General features: G+C 39.0%; 1 protein-coding gene across 2 annotated transcripts in view; it reads left to right on the forward strand.

The window, feature by feature from the left end:
* Positions 1 to 23,292, forward strand: part of LOC129101041 (EGF-like repeat and discoidin I-like domain-containing protein 3) — a 97,650-nt gene that overhangs the window by 46,233 nt on the left and 28,125 nt on the right. For both annotated transcript variants that reach the window (XM_054610636.1, XM_054610637.1), the window contains 5 exons: positions 4,678 to 4,791; positions 12,360 to 12,541; positions 19,905 to 20,060; positions 21,131 to 21,275; positions 21,488 to 21,672. In XM_054610636.1, coding sequence (XP_054466611.1) covers positions 4,678 to 4,791; positions 12,360 to 12,541; positions 19,905 to 20,060; positions 21,131 to 21,275; positions 21,488 to 21,672 — 782 coding nt within the window. The remainder of the gene's footprint in view (positions 1 to 4,677; positions 4,792 to 12,359; positions 12,542 to 19,904; positions 20,061 to 21,130; positions 21,276 to 21,487; positions 21,673 to 23,292) is intronic.

Here is a 23,292-nt window from a genome sequence, read left to right on the forward strand (position 1 = left end):
TAATAAAAATGTATATTGAATGTATTCTCTGACCACAAAAATTATATTTTTTCTGACTTTGGTCGGTGTCAGTTCTCTCAACTCTTATTCTCTAACAATGATTACTGCAGAATGAATGACACTGGGTTTGAGCAAATAGATAGTTCAGTGTGTAGGATTTATATTGCAACCAACTGAAACTTCTCTTGTGTGCCAAGTGTAGGATAACTATGCTGGCCGATGCAAAAATGCTAATGACTCTATCTGGATCCAATGTTTGGTTTTTCCATTCTGGGCTACCGTAGAAACATGGCGGCTGGCTCTGTGAAGAGGATACGCTCTGATATACACATCTCATTCTAATGTAACAAAACACAACAATTCTTATTTTGAGGAAACTATACACTAATGAAAACATACCTAATTATGTTACATTCAATTTCAGGCAATAGATCCCCCTAAATGCTACACTCTGATGGAATTTCATAATTTTTGCCTGAGCTTTAAGGCAGATATACCATTCATCCTTCCTCGCGCAAGATTTGACACTATACCTTTTCTGTTGAATGAACTGGAAAGCAGATTCATCAGGCTGTCTGTTTGTGTGGCTGTAGCAGGTGCAGGCACTGCAGAGGTCAGTGCAGCCCAGCGGAGAGGGCACAGATAAACCCCCCTCCCAATCCAGGTCTCCTCTTGCTCTCTTGACACACAAAAGCCAATTTAACGCTCACAGCCGGCGCTAGTTCCCGACACATAGCACTATTCATTGCTCTCATTATTGTCCGACTGAGACACTTTTTAGATGGCAGTAGAGGAGCAAAGCCAAGTAGCAAGACATTGCAGTGGACTGATGAGAGTCTGATCAGAGACTGATCAAATTTATTCTGGGGTTCAGTGCAAGGGGTAGGGAAGATTATGATGGTGTTAATAATGATAACAATATAGTATATAGTATTAATCTTTTTTTTTTCAACAACAAATTAATTTATAAAAGTCAAATATATTCATTAATGAAGAAAGTGCATTTATTGAAGATTGGCAGAATGAAATATGCACCTGTGCAATATAATGCACTATATTAGCCCTTCATCATCCTTTGCAACATATTTTGCCTGGTGTTACTGACCATTGGCCAATTGTATTTTGTCCACCACTGTATGTGCAGCAGGTGGACAAAACATCAAAACTTTGTTGTTGTAGACTGTTGCAATCTAATGTAATAACACTTAATACAGTATAAGTTGATTGAGCATCATCCTGGCTCAGTTTCAACAGACATTGGACATTATAACCTTCACAAGTAGTATTATTGGAGAGCCACTGTGTTGTATTATATTAAATTGTTCCCCTTTTAGTTTATATTGTCTCCATCCGCTGTGGACATCTTTACACAAACTGGCTTGTTAAATCCTTTATAACCAAGATAGCATCATTCACATTAATCTGAAGACATCAGTTTCAAATGTTGTTTTACCATAAGGCTTTAATAACATATTTAATTGCAGAATGGTAGAATCTGACTATTTGGGGAACTCCCTGGATGCATGCCTGTAACTGTGTTGCATAAACATAAGCACTGCATTTATTAACCTGACCACTAGGCTTGCACATCTTCCTCTCGTACACCCTCTTCTCTCTTCCTTTAACAGTTGCTGTCCCTCCAATCCCCTCCTCGCTTCTCATAACCTCTCTTATCTATTTTATGTTGGGTGACTTAACTGCATCCTCTGAAGTAATCCCTTTTCTCCCACCTGATTTACTGGCAGTACATCACTTTTAAGTCTTCCTTACCCTGCGCTTCTCATAAAAGGAAAGCAAATGGTTAGATGGGCTAGTTGTGTTGTCCTCTCTCAGTGGTATGTTGTGCTCCCGGCTATTTGAGTGGCTTGCCCATTTGGCTCATCTTTGTACTTGAACCTGCAGAATTGGTGGAAAGAAAACAGGATGTGAACCTACAACATCACTTTTTCTAATTATACTGTGTACAAAGTGACCTGTGGATTGTTTTTTACTATTGTACATTTCTGCCCTTTGCCTCTCTCCCACCAACGCCACTGAAGGTTAAGCAGGTATGGCTAATGGATGGATGTACATTCCTGTTCATGAAATATATATATATACATACTCCTTTGACATTTGAAGTAATAGTCTCTAAAGAGTGTGCCTTTAACTCTCCTATTTCTCAAGAGCTTGATCAGTTAAAATCTACATCAACATTTGTGTCATTAAAGTTAAGATGTTCATATTAATGCTACGGTGCTTATTCACAGATGGATCTACAATAAGTTAATGCATTGAATGCGTTACTTCGCAATGTTCACAAATGGCATTGAAATCACATTTCAATTGTAGTGTTCCACTAAGGCAATTAGTAAAGACCACATATTCTTTTTTACAAACAACCCTGATGGGAATTCTGTTATTGATGTTTCATATGGCCTGCTGTACCCTTGATTAACTATATTAGTATTTTATTGGCTTTGTCACATTTAGCTGAAAATAACACTAAGAAGCTGAATTGTTGAATGAGGATTGATGTTCTCTAAAAGGCAGGCTCTAGTTGTCATTTTTCAGGTTCATAGTTATTTACAGGGTTTTACACATAATCCCCCTTAATTGCATTAACCGTCCATAATCGAGACGTTTCCTTATGACAAGTACTTGTTTTTTCATCTATATGCTAATTGTGTGTTGTCAGTAGGAGGCTGGTTTCTTGCATTAGTCATGCTGGCTGTTTTTGGATTTGCCATTATAACACAATGTTCCATACTAGCTCATCAACGCAAAGTTAAAGTCAAGGATGGAGCATAAGAAAGATCACAGGTGAACATGAGGAAACTGGTTAATGGGAAGCATTATTCTGAATCGCATTTGAAACATGGAAGGTTCTTGAATAAGCTATGGAGATGTACAATAAAAACTGATTTATGTATGTTGTGCAAGAATGTTGCAGCAATCCCCAAAGACCCAAATCCAACATATTGTCTCTCTAACATGCACCAATGAGGCCAGATTTATATTGTGACTATTGTGAACATTTTTCAACCATGTTTCATGAAATAACAGCTCAGAAAAATCTGATATTTTTCTTTCCTCCCTCTAAGCTACAAGATTTAAGCCTCAGTTCATAATATGTGTGAAGTGAATCTCTCTGTCCGTCTCCCATAGGTTGAGGCTCCATAATTCAAACCACATGGACTCAACTGCATGGTCCCCAGCTGACTGTAGACAATGTAGATCCAACCATGATGCAGTTTTGGGGAGATGCAATTAACCTGTGCAATTAACCTGCCCGACCGGATGGTTTGTTTCATAGAACCAAGCCGTCATTGGAAACTGTTTGAAAAGGGAAGGCACTTTCAAAAAATATTTGGCAGGTAGTTGGATGAACTATCTGTCAATCAAACTATTGTATGAAGCCACATATTTTCCATTGGGAAAAGCATTCAGTGTCATTCTTTGCTCTTCTTTCAATGAAGAACAATGTACAACTGCATATTGGAAGTTGAATGGCTTTATGAAACTCCTTTGTAAATGTCTTGAAAAAGAGACACTGGAAAACAGCTAGGGTCAACACAGGTATGCACTAACAGACAAGTAAAAAAATGCAAAAATACACTCACATCAAATTTCATATGTACGGATCATCACAGCTTGACAGGCAAAATAATTTCACTTCTCTCACTTCTTGGTTGTTGTTATAAATTACATGTTCCATTATAATTAAAGATGAGTGGCCCCTGCAGTTTGAGTTTGATCTACCTACTTTGTGTCTAGCTGTGTGTTGAAGCAGTTTTGAGAATAGTGATTTTAATGCTGTGAAACTGTGAAAATCAACTCTTTTGTCAAGCTCCATAGCCACAAAACAACATGTTGGCTAGTAAAGCAATTTTTCCATCTCCCTAAGAGTGAAGCTTTAAAAATGTACAAGTTGGGTTGCATCACATTTGGAGGATCTGTGTTTATTTCATGTTCAGTACGATTGATTCATCACCTGCTGTTTCTAACTAAAATGTTTGTGTGTTATAGAGGATTAACAAACCAAGGGCTTCTCCATCATCAGCTATGGTCTGAAGCAGAATGTAACCACCATATTAAAAGACACATCAGGCCTTATCTCAAGAGTCCTGGCTTGGTGCTCAAAAAATAAATAAAATAAAACACATTGTTAGATGATAATCAAGTATATATACATAGGGTATATACTGTATAGAGAGAATTATTCACGTCCAGATAGACCCAAAAGCAAAATGTCTCCTTATGCATTCCAAGATAAATGAAAACGAAATAGGTGTGTTTTAAGTCAACCTGCATAACTTTTGATGGTTTTACAGTTCAATTTCATTATTTCACTCTATTTATTATTATTGTTTTGTGCTTGGCTATATATTAAAGATGCTACTGCTTCCAATCACAGTACCTCAGTGACCACTATGTGTGAAGAGCATGACTGTATTTCTCTGCATCAAACAGGATATTCACCAAAAAAATATATATATTTAGAGCTAGTGGTTTTCATTAATTCCAAGAAGCTAGTGTCTTTGTGAGAGCTTTTATTGGCAGACACAATCAAATAACACATAGAAAAAATTCAATATATGCTCCCTACCGGTGCATTCTAATGACAATGAGGTCTTTTTAATGCCTATGTCTGCTTCAACTTTATGAATGTACCCTTTTTTTTTGTGGCTCTTTCAGACATCAACGAATGCGAAAGGGACCCATGCAAGAACGGGGGCATTTGCACAGATCTGGTTGCCAACTATTCTTGCGAATGCCCGGGGGAGTACATGGGGAGGAACTGTCAATACAGTAAGTGCATCCATTGATTCTTAACAGCACACACACCAGACAGTTTGCTGGTGTGCTAATTCCCATAAAGAATATATTAACAGGTTTCAGTGGATAGTGTGCAAACCTTTAATGAAAACCTTTCAGAGATTATACAAGGTTGTTCAATTTTGAAGACATTCCTTTGTTTTGGGGTATGTAATAGCCATTATTGTTAATATATGCTCAGTGTGTAAAATTACAGTTAAAAAAAGAGGAGGAAAGAAGGCATTTGCAACATTTGACAGTGAAAAAGAAATTTATCTTAAAAAAAGTTTGATATTGTTATTTGAAAGGTGTTAATGTCAATTCTGTTCATAATCTGTCTTGCACAACTTTTTTAAGTTTGGATGGATTCTAGGGAGAAAACGCCCATGAACTACTAAGGAGGTGGATTTGAATATTATTTGAATCTAACATTTTGACGATGTTTGCATGTTCAGACAAACACACAATGAACCCTAAAGCATACTTTTTTTTTTTTAAACTCAACATTTGAATGCTGAGAATTCAAGGCCACTTTGTGCTTGCAATCATTCATTTCATTCTTCTGCCCAGTGGCTGTGTAGAACGAGACCACTCTTCCATCTTATCACAAGTAGGTTTCTTTTGCAAGATGCTGGGGAGCTTAAAGTGCCCTCGTGTATTTATTATGCTATTGTGGGGATTTGGTCTGCTCACTCTAGGAACATTTTAGGATTAATGTACCAGCGGAGCCGGAGCCCTGATCCACCCCTGCACTGCTACTGACAAATTAATTCATTAGATTTTCTATCTTATGTGCTGCACAGTTGTTTGCAAACATACTCAGGAATTTTCAAGAACAAGTCTGCATTGGAAAGAGAGACATTTTGGAAGTTGCTATAGTTATTTTATGAATTAAATAACAGAAGGCAGAGGGTAATTTGTGTATAGAGAGGAGTTAAGAGGCACAGCATGACTGATAAGGTTGGTGCAGTGAGTGAAGAACACAAGGAGAAAGTTTTAGTGATGCTTATTGAACATATGCTACGCTCCATTATTGGTTTAATGGTGCTCATTTCCATTTTCTCATATAAACTATATTTGTACAGCATATTATACAACCATTAATTCAGCCAGCCAAAGCGGCAGCGCAGTCTATTCGTGTTCTGGTTTGTTTTGGGTCTGTGCTTCTGCACATTAGATTTGAAACAAAACAATGACCATGAGGTGAAAGTGTTGACTCTCTGCTTTAATTTGATGATGTTTAAAACCAAAAGATATCAAAGTGTACATGAAAATAATTCCTACAGTGTTCAACCAATATAGATGTAAACAACCCCAAACACCCCTAAAGCTAAACTTCGGCACTGTTACCTTGTTTTTGTTTTTTTGTTACATGCTCTGGAGTATAGCCAAACATAACTCAGTCTTTATACTGTAGGACTGAAAGTTATGTTTTCTGACAAGGCTGCTTTATTTCAAAAACAGCCTGTACAAGAGACTGGATAAAAATCTTTTACAAATCTATCACGAAATGTATAACAGAAGGGCACCTTCTCTCTCCCCTATTTCAAGACTACCCTAAAGGCAAAAATCTCCAAAGAAAAGTTGAAACCTACATTTCCCATAATGAAACTCAATAATGTATTTCATTACATACTGCCTGCCTGCTAAACGCCCACATCGTTAAAAGTTAACATATTCACTTACTAACACAGTCATTCAGGTTACAATTTGTAGCCATCCAGCCTATGATGACATCACTGTGACATCACTTGAGTTATTTTCTCAGATTTGGTAAAGCTTCCCCAGAAACCCAGAGGCCATTTTCTTCATAAGTTTGTTAATTGAGTAAAGGGGTCTTCATGTTTAAACTCGGGGGAATGCCTCTTTAAAATCTGAAAATATGCTGTTTAATTATTGAATTGCTTAATTATTCATTCAATATGTTGCAGCTTTATCATAAGAAATACAGTATGTGGGGTCCCCAATGAATATAATATTGATAGAAAAAAGCAGAATGCCTGGAATCTACTTTTATGCAAGGACTCATCATCTCTTCTGACTTGTTCCTTCAACCCACGTTGTGTGAGTGGGCAAGTACTGCACACACATTGGCTGTTGCAGATAAAGCAGCTGTACATTTTCGGCCATACCATAAATGAGTGATGCGATGGCAGCAGTGAGTTTTGGCCATTGTCTGTCTGTTCGGTGATTATCCGATTTTGCTAAAATAATTACAGCGCTTTCATTTGCTTCCCACGATCCAACGGAAAGCCAGTAAAAAAGAATCATATCCGTCGCTTGCCAACATGAATCCCAGTAAAATATATACAAGAAGGCATACAAATACAGGGAAATAACACTTGGCCCAAAATGCCTAAGCCTTTCTTTTTGGGATTGTTACTGCCGTATTCGTCCAGGGACATTCACATTTTCAAACACTAATATGGGTTATATGGTCGGTTAAAGATCAAATATTAAGTAAAGGTTAGGTCTGTTCAGGGCCGCGTTTTCCTTAAGGCTAAGAAGATTGTAGAACCATCTCCCTTGAGGGGAAGGAGAATTGATTCAAGTGAACAAAGTTATAAATAACATCTAGTTGTCCTGAATCAAATACATTGCAATAGGATTGAAGCTCTGGCTGTTTTCCATGTCCTCATGACATTAGTTGGTCTAAGACCATATTCAGGGCTGAGATATATTAGTGTTTCTTTCTTCCATTGACAGTGACAAATCTTTACATAACTTCTCCTGACAGTCACTATTTCTGTCTGCTATCAACCAATAATACCCATGTGCAGAAAAGTGGTTCGCATTCCTACGACAACCAGCTACCATGAGAAATTGGCACTAGTATCAGCTGTGGCATAACTCCATATTAAACATACGGTGATTTGGACGTTTATTTTTCCATTCTAATATATTCGAAACATAAAATCAATTTACTCATCAACTAATTTGCTGAGGATTAGCGATATCCCTGAATGAAGTTCAACAGCAGCTGGAATTCTCAGACACCTTGTAAACAAACTTCTAGACGTTTTTGTTGCACATGGACTTTATCAGTATTGGCATCAAAAATCCTGTATTGGTCGGCCTATGATTTTTGAATCATTTAGTCTCTTTCTCTGGAATCTCGATTGAACAGTTTGGCAGAAGTCTGTTTTGTGTGTTTATTCTTCTTTCCCTCAGCCCCTCTTTCCACCCAATGCTCATTAGTATTGGTATGCTTGCATTAATTTCAGTGGGGCTCTAATTTGTTTAGGCTCTAGGTAGGGCTTGTGGGAGATGGATTCAGCTGTCACATCACGGTAGTGCTGGTGTTAGTGATGTGTGCTGTCGCAGAGCTGATGTATGCTCAGGGGCCAGCAGGCCAAGGCCCGGGGGCTGGCTGCCTCTGCTGTTCTGACGGACGACTGGCAGGCAGCTCGTTAAGAGAGGCCCTTCATTGCCGCAAGGTGAGAAGGACTGCGACTTTGCCACAGTGTCTTGCCACAACATCCGCATAGAATACCTTACAAGAGATCTGCCGAAGAGGTGCAACAACTGGACAAATATGAAACTTTGTTTTCGCAACATTGCTTCTGGGCCCCTTAACGTCAGGTCGTAATGAGGAAACATAGATGCCATATCACTTTCGGGAGTTAAATCAGGGTGATATGCCATTTGTTGCACGCACCAGAATAGCATGTATGAGTCCACAGGGTCCCTAATGAATTGAAATTCAGTATTCATGAAGGATGTTGTCTTGCTCTTAGTATTGATTTGCACCCTCTACATTCTTTACATTTGGTGAGGAGTTATCACCCTCAAGTCAATTAACACCCCTTAGCCTGCCATTTGTAGACATGCCCAATTACTTAATGCAAATGTTTATCCCTCAACTTTACAAGTACAGCCTTGCAGAGGTGTTTGCATCCCTTAGTCTTGTTTTTCTTGAATGAGAAAACATATTTAATGCATTGTGTCATTTCAGGGGGACACCTTTTTTAACTTATTGTAAAATAGACAAAGACATGTCCATCTCACTTCAGGTTTGAGATCTGAGTCTGTTAACATACCCTATATATTTCTCATATAATTTCATAGTTATGGATAAAATTATAGAATGGGTGAAATCAATTCTAATCAATTCCTCAATTAGAATTTTGAGATATCTCACTGATGGACAAATCTCTTGGTACTTATGTCACTCTGTAAAGGAGAGACTGACACTAATACACATTGTCTCTGAATTTGTACAATAAGGCAGTGAACGCTAAGATACAACATGTAACATTACTGTTTATCCAACACAATTGTAATTTTGTCTGAGCCATGGATTTAGTCTGGTTTACCATGGTTCAAAATGAAGGCTGTATATTCTGTATAAGACAGTTAGAAGAACAGAATAGTTTATCCATCAGATCAGAAAATAAGAAGGTTCTCTCGCTTCAGCAGTAGGCTACCGCATCCACCTACACCATCCTCTCATCAGTCTGGAAGCGATGAGTCACACGCAAGGAAGAACGAGTAAAGCAAGAGTGATTTACCATAGCGGAATATATAAACACGTCTTTGTCAGTACAAACACACTCAAACAATATACTTTTTGCTCTTTCCCAGCCTCCAGTCAATCCCCCTGGACTGTCCTCAGACGTTACTCACTGTCTCCCTGCCTTACTGTTGCCTAGAGCCCCACTGTTTTAGCAGCTGGATAAGTCCTGCTAGGGTTCTTTTCATTGTTCCATTCTTCTCTGACTCTTGGCTTTCTTCAGTGGTGAAAGTGTACTTGCAGCTCTCAACCCTGCCAGTTTCATTGTCTGCAGGAATGTGTGTGTGTGCCTCGTCCGTCTGTGTGTAAGCGTTGCTGTTTTGCTTAAATGGGGAAGGCACCACAGCCTTCTGGTGACCGTTGCTCCAGGCTTCCCCTGAAGGCTGGTTTACACCGACACCAACAGTTCAGTTGGCATGCGTGAGCAGTGCCTCTGGCGGGACTTTGCACTTGATATGTCCTCACTCTTTTTGGACAAGTTCCCTCAGCCTTTCCCACACTTGTGGTGTTAAGGCTCTTAAACAAAGCTATTTAATCATCTGTGCAGACACACTAACAGTAGACATATAGCGGCGTCTGTGGCTCTGGCAGAGTAGGTCATCAGATGTGTCCTTCAGCAAGACACTTAACCCCAAATTACTACCGTAGGCTATGCCGTCAGTGTATGAATGGGTGTGAATGTTAGTTAGTCCTGATGGGCAGGTGGACCCTTGCATAGTAGCCCCTGCCATCAGTGTCTGAATGGTGTGACATGTAGCGTAAAAATTGCTTTGAGTTGTCGGAAACCAGAAAAGCGCTATACAAGTACAAATACCATTTACCATGTTTACAAACAGAAACCTGAAATAAAATATTACATTCTGGGTGTCCTCTGTTTTATTATTATAATCCCTTTTATCCCTGTTCTCGTTAGAAATAAACACAAAGACAATAGAAATTCATCCCACATCGTTTTCCATCGTAAGCAATTGTTTGTCAGTGAAATTAAATAAAGTCTTAAATTATAATAGTCATAAGCTTTTATATCTGGTAACAAAACTGTCATTCCATTCAAAAAATACATTTGTAAAATAAAAGTGAAAAAGGCAGACACTATTACCTCTGTCAGATCTATTTGTTTAGTGCTGTCACACAACAAGAAAGGCAGTGGGAAATAAAACCCATTTACTACACACTTGAGGTTTATGCTGAACCTTATGACTTTCGAGAGAGAGAATTACATTTCCCAAACTGCAATTTCAGGTGTGCAGCACATACATCCAGTAAACTCCAACTATGTACTGTAGAATATTTAGCCAATGCTGTTCTTCACTGGGGCCTATCTTCAGCATATTTTGCAATGGATGTTCATCTTTGAATTGATGAATTTGTGAAATACTATTGTGCCACTTTCCCTCAAAAAGTGAATAATGTAGTTGTTGAGAAGCTGGTAGCTCCAGAAATGTACAGTAGTCATCTAATTGCAAATCATGATCACTAGGAAAGGTATTTTAAAACAAAAAATGTTTGACTATAAATCCTCAACTATGCTTTACTTAGAGACTAATTAAAACTGAAACGTCTGGCACAACTAACACAGCACATCTTAAATACAGCTGTGATGCTGTTTATTTTTTAGAGGCACTGTGCACTAGACGAAATATAACGATGCAGGGGTCTTTGTATCCTGACTGTTTAGCAGAATTTAAACCGACTTTGTGTCACCTCTCAGCTGTTTGGTTTTCCTTCAAAATGCACAACATCGGAACCAATTTCTAGGCTATTTTTAAGTGATTGGGTTGCATATTAAAACATACAGGTTGAATGTTATCCAATGGAGAGACAATGCCATTTACAATCTCAGTTACACAACCTTATAACACAATTTATTCAGGCTGATGGATTCTGAGGACTTGCAGTCACATCTAATTGATTTGCCAAATCTCTTTGGAAGAGAAATTCAACCCCAGTTGAACTGCTATGGTTTTTTTCTTGCTACACCTGGGTCATCCTTAACATTCTAAACTAAATGCATGCATATCCCAAGTAACTCAATCAATCCTTAGCTGAGTTTTGATAGAAAAGCAGATGTTTTGTGTGTAAATGAACAGTATACAATAAAATTGTATATTGTGTTACGTCCTATATTTATAAAACATACAGTATGGATACATACTATTCTTTCCATAAGTTTCTTCATTGTGGTTGGTTTCTCATGTGTTTTCTGTTAGTATTTGATTTCCCAATAGGCTTTTTTTTAAATGGAAACACAAAGAAGTAGTTGTTTTGCAGCACAATAAACAGCCAGCACTCCTTTCACCACAGGTATGCATGTCTATTAAAATGTCCTTGATGTGTCTTGACATACCAATAAGGATTAATATGGAAAACAAGATGCCTTCAGAAGAATGCTTAGTGTTTTTGTCTGAAGATATTGCTGTCATGCCTGGCAGTTGCAGCCTGTAGGATGTTTGAAGCTGTTACAAAGCTTGTTGACTTTGGGGATGAGTCCGTCCGGAAGTGGCAGCAGCTCCTTGGGAGGAAGCCTAAGGGCTAGGGTTACTGATGGAAGGCGCAACCTGTTAGCCCCTGGGATGTGACAGCATGAAGGCAGATACTCGTCCTCTTGAAAATTGCCATGACTCAAAAAGATATTACCATGATGGAAACATTAATAAATTATCTTGTGATGAATCAAAGCAACATTTATAATAAGAGAGACAGGAGTCATTATGCACAAATCTATGACGACCTTAAAGACAAGGTCTTAGTAGGAGGTCATCAATAAGATACAACAATAAAAATGAGTGGATGAAATGTTGCAGTTTTAATGTGTGATGCACATAGATGAGACTGAGGTTTTCATCTCTGAGACAAACAAGGATGTTGACTCTGATGTGCGGACAGTGAAGAGAGAAATGTAACAAGATGTGGAGGACGAAAACACTGACATTATAAAATGTGGCCTTAGTGGTATTTTTAGTAATATAAATGCATCGCACAGGCTCAGTTTCAGATTGCTAAAATGACATGATCATACTCATCAGTCTCTTTCCCTCTCTTCACTCAGGATGCTCTGGACCACTGGGCATGGAGGGCGGTATAATCTCCAACCAACAGATAACAGCCTCTTCCACCCACCGCGCTCTCTTCGGCTTGCAGAAGTGGTACCCGTACTTTGCACGCCTCAACAAGAAGGGCCTGGTCAATGCCTGGACTGCTGCCGAAAATGACAGATGGCCGTGGATCCAGGTAAAGCAGAGTCACAGGACAGGTCACACACAGAGTGGGGCCAGGGCCAGACACAAATGAATGAACACGTAGTCTAAATTAAAGATACAGTAGATATTATCTTGTTTGTTGTGGCTTTAAACTGTTAGATGTAAGCTCCCTGCCTTAGAGCATCACTTGTTTGTAGTTTAGAATAAAATGTTAAAATGCGACCGTGATAGTTTTGGGGTAAATAACTTGGTAGAACAGATGCAGGTGTAATCAAGGATGATGAACAATGTGAAAGGGCATAGCTCTTTTCAGCTAGTGGCTGTTGTGTCTGTGGTGATGGTATCAGTTTAATCAGCTCTGCCGTCTCCAGTTGTGACCTTTAGCTGTGACATGCTCCCAGTTGAATAGTAACTGTATTGGCACTTGCTGTATTTTTGTGTCACAATAGAAGTTTTGTTGCAACAAATGATGCAAAGCAATGCATCAGCAAATGATCAGTAAATCTCTCTGCTTTCAAGAGAGATATTTGATATATAATTTTACACATCAATCAACTCTATTTTTATTTCAGTAATTTACCTGTTACCCACAAAAAATATTGAATTCAGCACAACAATTCAGTCCTTCCTTTTGACCTTTAGCAAATACCTCAGAATGGTTATATGACAACCTAGGGGTCCTCATCAAAAACCTGTGAATTGTGAAATGAAATGAAAAGCAGCATGCATTGATACACGCTAGTCTCCTCTTACTATACCTTCTGAAAGCTAACCTTCATGCTGTGCCATTAGTCTGGGCTAATTGTTAAACAGTAGACATGTTGATACTGTAGCTTTCATGCTGCCTCTGAATTTCCAGATCCCACTACTTATACTTTTGAGGGCCAGTTTTAATGCAGAAAGGTCACTCCCAATATTTACTATTATAAAATGATAACCTTAGGGATTTAATTACATTAGACAATGATTAAAGTGTTATTGCACCTCCCTTACCTGACATGATCTGGCACCACTTTATGACCTACGTAGAATTAATTGTCTGGATTAATGTTGAGCAAATAGTCACACATCGTGACTCCATGCTGAAATGTCTGTGGTATAAAGAACAAGTGTAAGTTGATGCATAGCTTTGAATATGGATATCCCCCCCTACTTTAAATTTGATGCATAGCTATGATGTATAAATGCATTCCCATCTCCAGGTAAGTCCGAGTGCCTGGTCGAGTTCCTAAGCTTCTCTCATCCCACAGACTGCACAGTATTTCAGAGAGAAATCTAGACGGATAGTGAAACTAATTAATCATTAAGTTAGTTGATTGAATAAATATTATATAAATAATGTCTTTTTTGCTGCTTTACATTTCTCTTACTCTTGTAACACTTCTTTGACGACAGAAATGCTGACAGCAACCTTTGAAGTGGGCTGTTATCAGATACATGACACACGAACAGTGAACCGTGAACCAAATGTAATAGGAAAACATACTACTATGTGACAGCGTGATGGTGAAAGCAACGCTGCACCCAACAACAAGAGAATAGTAACACAGGGCAAAAGTGGATGTGTTAAAGAAGGAAAAAGAGATAGGGCCTCAAAGAAACAGCCAACATGAGGGAGAGAAAAGAAGCCCTTGCACATGGGGAGGCTGAGCAGAACAGAACAGGACATGAAACATTCAGACGGTTTGTTTGACTTTAATGATGCCACGTGGGATGTTGTGCGGGATGCTGTAGGCATTGTGTGTTTCTACAGAGGGCCTGGATAATTGGGACGTGGGTACAGAGGTGCACGGTCATGTCAGTGTTTTGGGATTATGTTAAGGAGTCAACGCTGTGCTTCTGTAGTGCAGAGTGATGTGGCGTGACTGAGTTTGCATGTCTGTCATGTGAAACAGGTTTTACTGACGGACGACAGCTCTATCAGGATAGCGATCAGATTGATCCGGCTATTCGTAAGGTTTTCTCTGGTGCAGTATGTATTTTTGGAAGTCTGCCTGTGTCTGCTCTTTCAAATCAAACACAGAGCAACATACTTTGAATAATACATCATAGAAGTGCAAACAAAACATGCATTCACTGTATATGTTTTGTTTTTATTTATGTTGTTTTGTGTGTTTTTGAATTGAGCTTGCTACTGTTTACACATCTATGTACTGTCAGACCATAAGTTTTCCACAGCGTTGCCACGACGAGCTCCCACATAAAATTGCATTTGAACACTCAAGGGAAATATGCTGCAGGTCTGGCCAATATCAGCAAAATATAGCTCCAGCCGGCTGCGTTGGAAGAATGAAACAATTCAAATCATACATCTATACGTCTATATATAATTGAATGCAAGGAAAACTGTTAATGACGTAATGTTCAAATGCAGATCTCCATCAATGGTTTAGCTTTTTGTACATATGTGACCTGCTTCGTAGTCTGTGTCTTTCTGTCCCTTTTCATTTAAATGTAAATGTTATCAAAACAATCAACTCTACAGTCTGTTACTGGGTTAAGATGTGACCATGACAGGCCTTTCCATTAAAGTTCATTCACAGCATGAATGCATTCGTTAGAAATTGAAAAAAACATTTGGATACATACACTGCGGTACATAGAAACCTGAATGTCTGCCATGAGTTATTCATTGGTCTCTAACAGCTGTCTAACAGTGACCACCTCTTGAAATGCTTCAATTCACTGGTAGGTGGTTGGTGGGGCTGTCTCTTCCTGGTCCTGCCAAAGCATCTCAGATGTGGACTGCAGGTTCATGCCATTTTGAATCCTGTAAACATTTGCAATGCCCCTATGACCAAGCACAAAGCATGATTGAATGTCATTGGCTATTACTTTGAGGTTGATACACAGGTTATTTTCGCTCTTTGGATTTAGAGGGATATTAGTTGAGGGGCCAATCTTACAATGAGTCACCAGTACCTTAAACTCTATTTGACCTGTGATGGTTTGGTGAAATACAGACCATAAGATTTGATTACCGTATACACCAAACATCATATAAATTAACCCAAAATAGGAAAAATAAACAAAAGCTGATGTAATTTCAGTATGAACCAAATGTCTGCACATATAGAAAATGAGAGCACAATGAGAGAGAAAAGTGTGAACAGAAAAAACATTGCCACAGGACTCTTTGGTAGCTTCAAGGACACATGACAATGTAATTGTTACAAAACCGCTGCAATTCCCTTAACAGTTTTGATCTCAGTGTGTAATCAACAGAGGGTATTTTATCACGTTGTATGCTCCTGACCTTTTAATGCATGTGTGTGTTATGTGTGTGTGAGGTCTTGCTTGTTGGTATGATAATTGGTAATAATTAGTGATCTTGCTTATATAAAGACCTGGAAGCTAGCTGTTAATAAACATGTTTTTTTTGTTTAAATAAGGCCTAATCAGCGCTGGAGAGCATTTAATGAAAATATAAAAAAGGTATTTGATACTGTTCTTCATTGTTTAGCAGACAGCTTTCAGGTTCTAAGTTGATGTGACATAAGTTAGTGAGCCAGTCCCTTACAGCAGCACTGCAGTAGTATAGGCATTTTAATGGAAGTTTTAGTCATGATTAAGGCCACTGCTAATGTTTTTTTATTGTAAAGCTAACAATTTTCTTGATCAATAATAAACCTTTCTATCTATATAATGTCAGGAAATCTTGAAAAAACGCTGACATTTCCCACAGCTCAAGGTGACCTAATGGCTTGTTCTGTCATCCCAAAAAATACTTGGTTAACTATTGTACATGACGAAAAAAATCCTCACATCTGGAGCCAGGGAATTGTTGGCAGATTCACTTGAAATATTACAGAAATGATTGATTTATTTATTTCAGTCAACATATGGACTAATCAGTTCAGCTGTAGTTATGCTGGATGACTAAACATTGCTTTTGATATTTAATTATAATTGCACTGGCCTCTATATTTAGATGAAAACATAAGTCCAGAGAATAAAAATAGTGTTAAAGCCAGAATTCTCTGCACATGTTAACACAGCCTGTGTCTTTGTTCACTGTAACTCAAGATCTGCCTTGTTATAAGCACAATAAATATCACTATACTATATATGTGGGAATTTGAAGACTTATTTGTCAATAGGACCATGACCTTATTGATCGTTTCCTAAAACATTTAATTTAAAGGACGCCTCAAGCAGTGAATATTTTTCAGAGAGAAAACAGGTTAAACTGATATGATGTAGAAGCTTTTTTTCCTCTGGAGGCTCATGCATTTTACCCAGAGCACTTCCTACCCGAGACACTGTATGTTTAAGGGAAAAGGAAAGGGTGAATGGTAAGAGTTTATTCAAATTGTTTCTTCTACTGCCCTGGCTCCCCTTTTTGCACAAACTCTCTGCTAAGGACACACAATTCTGTACTCTGTACATTTTTATTCAACATATTGATAAAGATCTGCATCAAAATATACATAGTATATTAAAATAAAATATACAAAAATATTTGAATCATAGTATTTGTATGTCTTGACATAAAGATGGACTGCGAATAATCTGAAGTGATTCAGTGTCATGACCACTGAGTAATGGAAATAGGTAAAAATGCCACATTTTGCTTAGAGTTCATCTCTGCATGTGTCATCAAAGTTTGGGTTCAATTGGGTTCAATTGCAAAATTCCAGAATTATGGTAATTTTGTCAAATAGTACTAGTTGCAGTAAAATGGTATTTTGGGTCATACAAAAATGTTGTGGCTTAATCTGCAATGCCGAGTGTAGTATGAAGCAATTTAGGTTACCGCCCCTAACACTGAGGTATTTTGCTTCCAACTGATGCGTATACCTCTGATGACAAAGGTCTACCCATGGAGGATTTTTCCGATGATGCATCCCTCAACCAAATAAATGCATCACTATTAGCACTGAGGTGACAGACGTATGTTTCTGAGTGGTCATTAAAAATGCGAAGGATCACCCTAATTATCCCGGCAGTGGCCTTTTAGTGACAGGGCTTCTAATTAGTGCGAGAAGTATCTCTATGGAGAAAACTGAGAAGAGCAAAGAAAGGCTGAAATGAAAAAGAGTGGTGGGAGTCATCGCAGCTCTGAAGCTCTGAGAGGGGTCTTTATGTATAATTAACTTGATATGTTGGTTTAAGTGTGTCTCTACAACTGTAAATTACTCAGGAAATCAACGCTGCAATAGAACTATTATGCATTACTCCATTAGAAGTTGACAGTTCAGACAAGGTTGATGAACATCTACAGTTATTTTCTTGTGCTGGATCCGTAAAACCCAGTACTGTAATCTCTTATGTCCTCAGGAGACACAGCTTAGAGTGGTTGTTTTTTCCTTTAACAGAAAAAGAGAGTGTAACTCAGTGGGCTCAGACTATCTGTTTGTGCTTTTACTCTCAAATATTTTACTTGTAAATTGCCTTATTTCATAGTAGATTGCCTTATTTCATAGTATTGCTAAACATTCCTGCACCGGAAAATAAGCTTAAGTCCCTGCAATACCATCCTGAATGTGGTCACATTGTCAGTGAAGTTAGACTTCCATTTCTCAAGGATTACCTTTAAAGTGGTGCATATTCTAAAATAGAAACTGACTTCAGCTTCACAAACATAAGCTGAAATATAGTCTTGTTTGTTTGCCACTTCACATTAAGTTATGGATTTTGTTGTCTAGAAGGCAGGATTTAAAAAAAGAAACTGTAAGAATAAATGCGACCTCGAGCCATACTAGACCAATTCATGATGTAATTCAACTGCTGTTTCAGTGTGCATTTCTTTCTTTAAGTTTGGCCATTTCGGGTTAATGGTCCTTTCCTTATTACTCACTCAGTACGGTATTATTGCTTCCTGTCTGTTCTGCAGCTTTGGAAGACCGGACAGCTGTGTTTTTATATTTTGTCAAAGGGTGAGCTAGCTGAGCCAAAGTCTCTTTTCTTCCTAAAAATTAACGCAGCTTGTTATGAATGTAGTGCCAAAATGATGAATGAATAATTGTCATCAGCATTTATTTACTTTATCTCATTTGTCACAGACTATCACAAGTGTCTTACAGTATTATAGTACTGAAATTGCATTGTGCCATGCTGCCCTACTTATTGTATCAATAGTAATAGTGTCTGTATATAAAGAAATGGCAGTACATATGTGTGTGTGTGTGTCTGTCTCTGTGTGTGTGTGTAGGTGTGTGTGTGTGTGTGTGTGTGTGTGTGTGTGTGTGTGTGGTGTGTGTGTGTGTGTGTGTGTGTGTGTGTGTGTGTGTGTGTGTGTGTGTGTGTGTGTGTGTGTGTGTGTGTGTGTGTGTGTGTACCTGTGAGTACAGTGTGTGACAAAGCTCCACTCTTTTCTCACCACAGGCTTCTTCTTATGAAGTGAGCTGTCGAAAGCCATTAAGGAAAATAACTGAGAGAGACTTCTCTCATTTTTTAAACAAGTTCACCTTGTGTAACATCACTCATGTTCTAGGTCTCTGTTTGCTGCCATCCTGCACTTGGAGGTGGGTTATTCAATTTTGGACATGGAAGCATGGGAGGAGATGAGGAAGTACCAACCACCACTACAATCCTCTGATAGTCATAGAGACTATAAATAAAATAAGAATATTTCGAAATATATCCTTTTGACATTTTGAATTGCATCACTGATATAATTCAGAAGCCTAATAAAATGAGTATTGGGAGAGATGCTGGCCCTGTATGGAGGGATCCTCGAGTAGCCAGGCATAATGTTGTGTTCATTAGTGATGATTGGACATTCAGTTAGTCATCCACAGCATTATGTAATTTTGAAGCTGTATATGTGCATTTTTATAGCCCAAATTATTCCATTATCCACCTGAAAACTGTAAATCTAGCATTAAGAATATGTAGTGATGAGCTACGCTGGCATGTGAACACGCAAAAATGAATTAAACATACACATACCAAAACCTAATCTGTGAGAGGAAAATAACTGGAATATATACACTTTTGCTGAAATGGACTCGGATCAGAGTGAAAAACATGTCAGAGCTAACCTTTAAATGGTGTGTAACATGTCTTCGGTGCTAAGATAATAATGATCCTGCTTTGTGTGCGCTAAGCAGGATCTATGGAAACATTCATCACTTTCCTCTTTCTTAGCGCTTTCTTTTCCTCTTGGCTCTCCAAACCGCTTTACATTGGCACCATATTGACAGTCTGCACAGGGTTGACAGACTGGATCTCAAGCGTGAGGATTGATTAAATGTTCCATTTGATCACAGACTTTCTGAATAAGATGGATGGCCCTGACAGAAAAGATACAAAGGGGGGGACTTGATTCCCATGACGTGCATGCGCACACTGCTCGTGCACACACAGACACAGACGCACACATTCAAACTGTCTGAGAAATGAAGCAATTGTTTCTTGATTTTGCCTTTTTTTTTTTTTTGACTCAACAGATAAACCTGCAGAGGAGAATGAGGGTCACAGGTCTAATTACCCAGGGTGCAAAGCGTATCGGCAGCCCGGAGTACGTCAAGTCTTACAAAGTAGCCTACAGTGATGACGGAAAAACCTGGAGAACATACAAAGTCAAGGGCAAAGATGATGATATGGTGAGACACACACATGGGTACACAAACACAGGACACACCCATTGTCATCCCTCCCTTCTTTTCCCCAAACCTTTTCACTCTGTAATACACAGACAAAGATACACACAATGCTCACACTCACACGTGCACACACGGCAACTAGAGACTGTGCACTCAGTCAAGGGCAGGGTGGAGGACATGATGAGATGGCTTTTTAATTAGCTAGCGCACACCAGGCCCATCTTGCTGTCCCCTTACCCCCCTCCACTTTTATGACTTCTAGATTGAATTTTTATACTATTTGGGGATGAACAGCCACCAGACAGGCCACAAAGCGTTCTATCATTCCTGACAGCAAACCATGACTCTCCTCCATTTGGCCAAGTTCCGAATGACCCCGGCTTTAAAACTTCTTTTCAGATTTATTATATGGAACAATGAGTCTGGACTTGGATATTCTGTGATCAGTTCTGTTTGTTTTATATCTGTATTTTTTTATTTTTTTATTGCGTAGTTGTCGGTAAAAATTGTTCCTACAGAAAGCAAGACTGTGAGTGAGATTGTAAGTGTAAATTTGCATACAGTACTTCTTGAGGTGGAAGTTTGACCGTATGAGCAGACTGGGATAAATACCTGCACAGTAGGATCTGTCACTGTGATTGAGGTAGTCACATGCCCTGATACCTGACCTAATATAAATCTGGGATTTCTGTTCACATTGACCTGTTGCCACCCAGTGACAGCTACTACTTTTTTATCGTTTGAAAACACACTGCTCTGTCTCTCCCTTGCCTACCCTGTCAGGCCATCTCAGGTCTTTCTGATAAAACTCTCCAGAACGTATGGCGATATAATTGGAGAACTAATTTAAAACACACTACTGTTCGTATGAATTTGTGGGCTCAAATGGTGCGAGTAATTGTCTATTTTTCCCTGCAATTCTAGCTCATTGACCTTGAATGACAGCAATTTGTTGAGTGTGGAGTAGACACTAGAGACAGCGTCAGATAGGCTGCTACATTACGAAAAAAAATTATCTGCTTCACCATCCTCCCTGCCCCCATCTGCTGTTATTTCACCCGCTGCAACAGATTTTCAGAGGAAACGTCGATAACAACGCTCCATCAGCCAACTCCTTCACCCCTCCCATTGAGGCCCAGTACGTGCGCATCTACCCCCAGGTGTGCAGGAGGCACTGTACCCTACGCATGGAGCTGCTCGGTTGTGAGTTGACAGGTGAAGGAGCCGAGCATGTTTCATCTAACTGTACACACAAATTAATTAAGTAGTGATCTGAAAATCCACCACAGTATTCCTGCTGCACATTTGTATCATGCTGCATTTTTAATGCGGCAACAGCACTGCAAAAATATACAGTTTTTTTGGAGGGTAGGGGGTTATGCGGTCAGGAAGGTTAGAACAAAAGTCTTTGTTTTTGTTGTTGGCAGGCTGCTCTGAACCACTTGGAATGAAGTCGGGCCATATCCAGGACTATCAGGTCACGGCCTCCAGCCTCTTCAGGACGCTCAACATGGATATGTTCACTTGGGAGCCTGGAAAGGCTCGGTTGGACAAACAGGGCAAGGTCAATGCTTGGACAGCTGGACACAGTGACCAGTCACAGTGGCTACAGGTAAGACGTTATCTGTTGCTAAATGTGTTATCTTTTGTAGCTACTGTTGGGATTGGATCAATATATTAGCAGGGAAATGAACAACTTACAGTCAGGTTCTTGCAGATAGCTGGTTTTCACTCTGCTGAAGGATAAGCTCTTACCTCCGTTGCATAGTAATTCATGGTGTGTACCTGGTAATGCATGCAAATAGATTCAATTATACCGTATTTTATAGGGAGGGACTTCATTGATGTATACAGTGGGAGGAATTATATCTCAAAGTCCTCCTTCTATTAGCTAGCATTCAGTATTATTCATAGAAACAGTCAGTAATAGGTAGCCATTTCTTTTCTTTTCATGCCAGTCCTTTTCAGCCCAACACCCACACTGCCTCTGTTATAAGAGTTTAGCTCTGTTATCCTTGGCTGCAGCCCAGGCTTTCTGTCTCTATGAAAACAGCCAATCCATTTGTTTTCATTACAGTAACTGATGGCTGAAAATGTCTCCTGAAAGGGACAAGACACATCTCTAAGTGAACGTTTACACCCCAGTCTTTCTGCTTAACACAATGTGGGATTGATGGAGGCCTAGGGAGTATAAGATACATATCAATCAGACTCAATCATGCCCAGTTTGCCCTCACGTATGGCCTCATATATTGGATTCTTTTTTGTTCTTTTAAGATAAAAGGCAGTAAATGCGTTTTGCTTTTAGAGTAAGAAACCACATCTTGCTTCAAGCTGTAAAACTGATAGTATAGAAGAAATTGTGATATGGATCCACGTCTCAGGGTATTGAAGATCAGAGTGATTTCTTTGATTTCTTGGCCTTTCTGCTGCAATCGCTCCACGCATACCGCCTACCAGCAGTGACACAGTTAGCGCTCTGTAGTCACGCTGACTTGTCTGGCCGTTATTAGATTGGTCGGGTCTTGAGTCAGATATGTTTTTTATTACGCTGAAAGCTTTTTTGCCCAGGACGAGGGTTGTGTGTCGGAGGAGACAGGTACTTAGGCAGGCCCCGTCCAGGCCAGGGAGCTCGGCTAAGCAAAATTGATTGCTGTGGGTAAAAGAAAACTTGTGGTCTCATATTACATGCTGTGCCGGCAGGAAAGGAGAGATGCTATACACGGTGAGATAATCAATGGCTTCTACTGCCAAGGACCATCTCTGTGCACACAGGCATATGCAACGTCTGGCTTTTGAAAAGTAGACATTTAGATTTAAGTGCTGTTTCACATTTATACAAATACAGCTGTTGCTGTACCAATCGTCGCATATGCATTTGTTAAACTACAATCAGTGTCTGTACTGGTACTGGTTGCCATGGCAAATAATTGATTCTCAGTGACATTACTGAATGACTTTAAACCTCACAAATTAATGAAATGAATCAGCCTAATGACAAATTAAGTATTACTATTAATCAAGACAACTGCTCTGGTGTGCAGTGGAAACAGTGAAGACCTTTTCAAACATCAAATATCAGATCTCATTTCAGTAGCAGACTACGGGATGCATTTATTTATCTAATACAAAATAAATAATCTAACACATATGGCTCAGAAATAAATCCTTAAATAAATAAATGGGAATCTTAATTAAAAAAAAAAGGATGTTTTTTCAAAAGATTAATTTG

The sequence above is a fragment of the Anoplopoma fimbria genome, chromosome 13 (assembly GCF_027596085.1).
Source record: "Anoplopoma fimbria isolate UVic2021 breed Golden Eagle Sablefish chromosome 13, Afim_UVic_2022, whole genome shotgun sequence".
Classification (NCBI taxonomy): Eukaryota; Metazoa; Chordata; class Actinopteri; order Perciformes; family Anoplopomatidae; genus Anoplopoma; species Anoplopoma fimbria.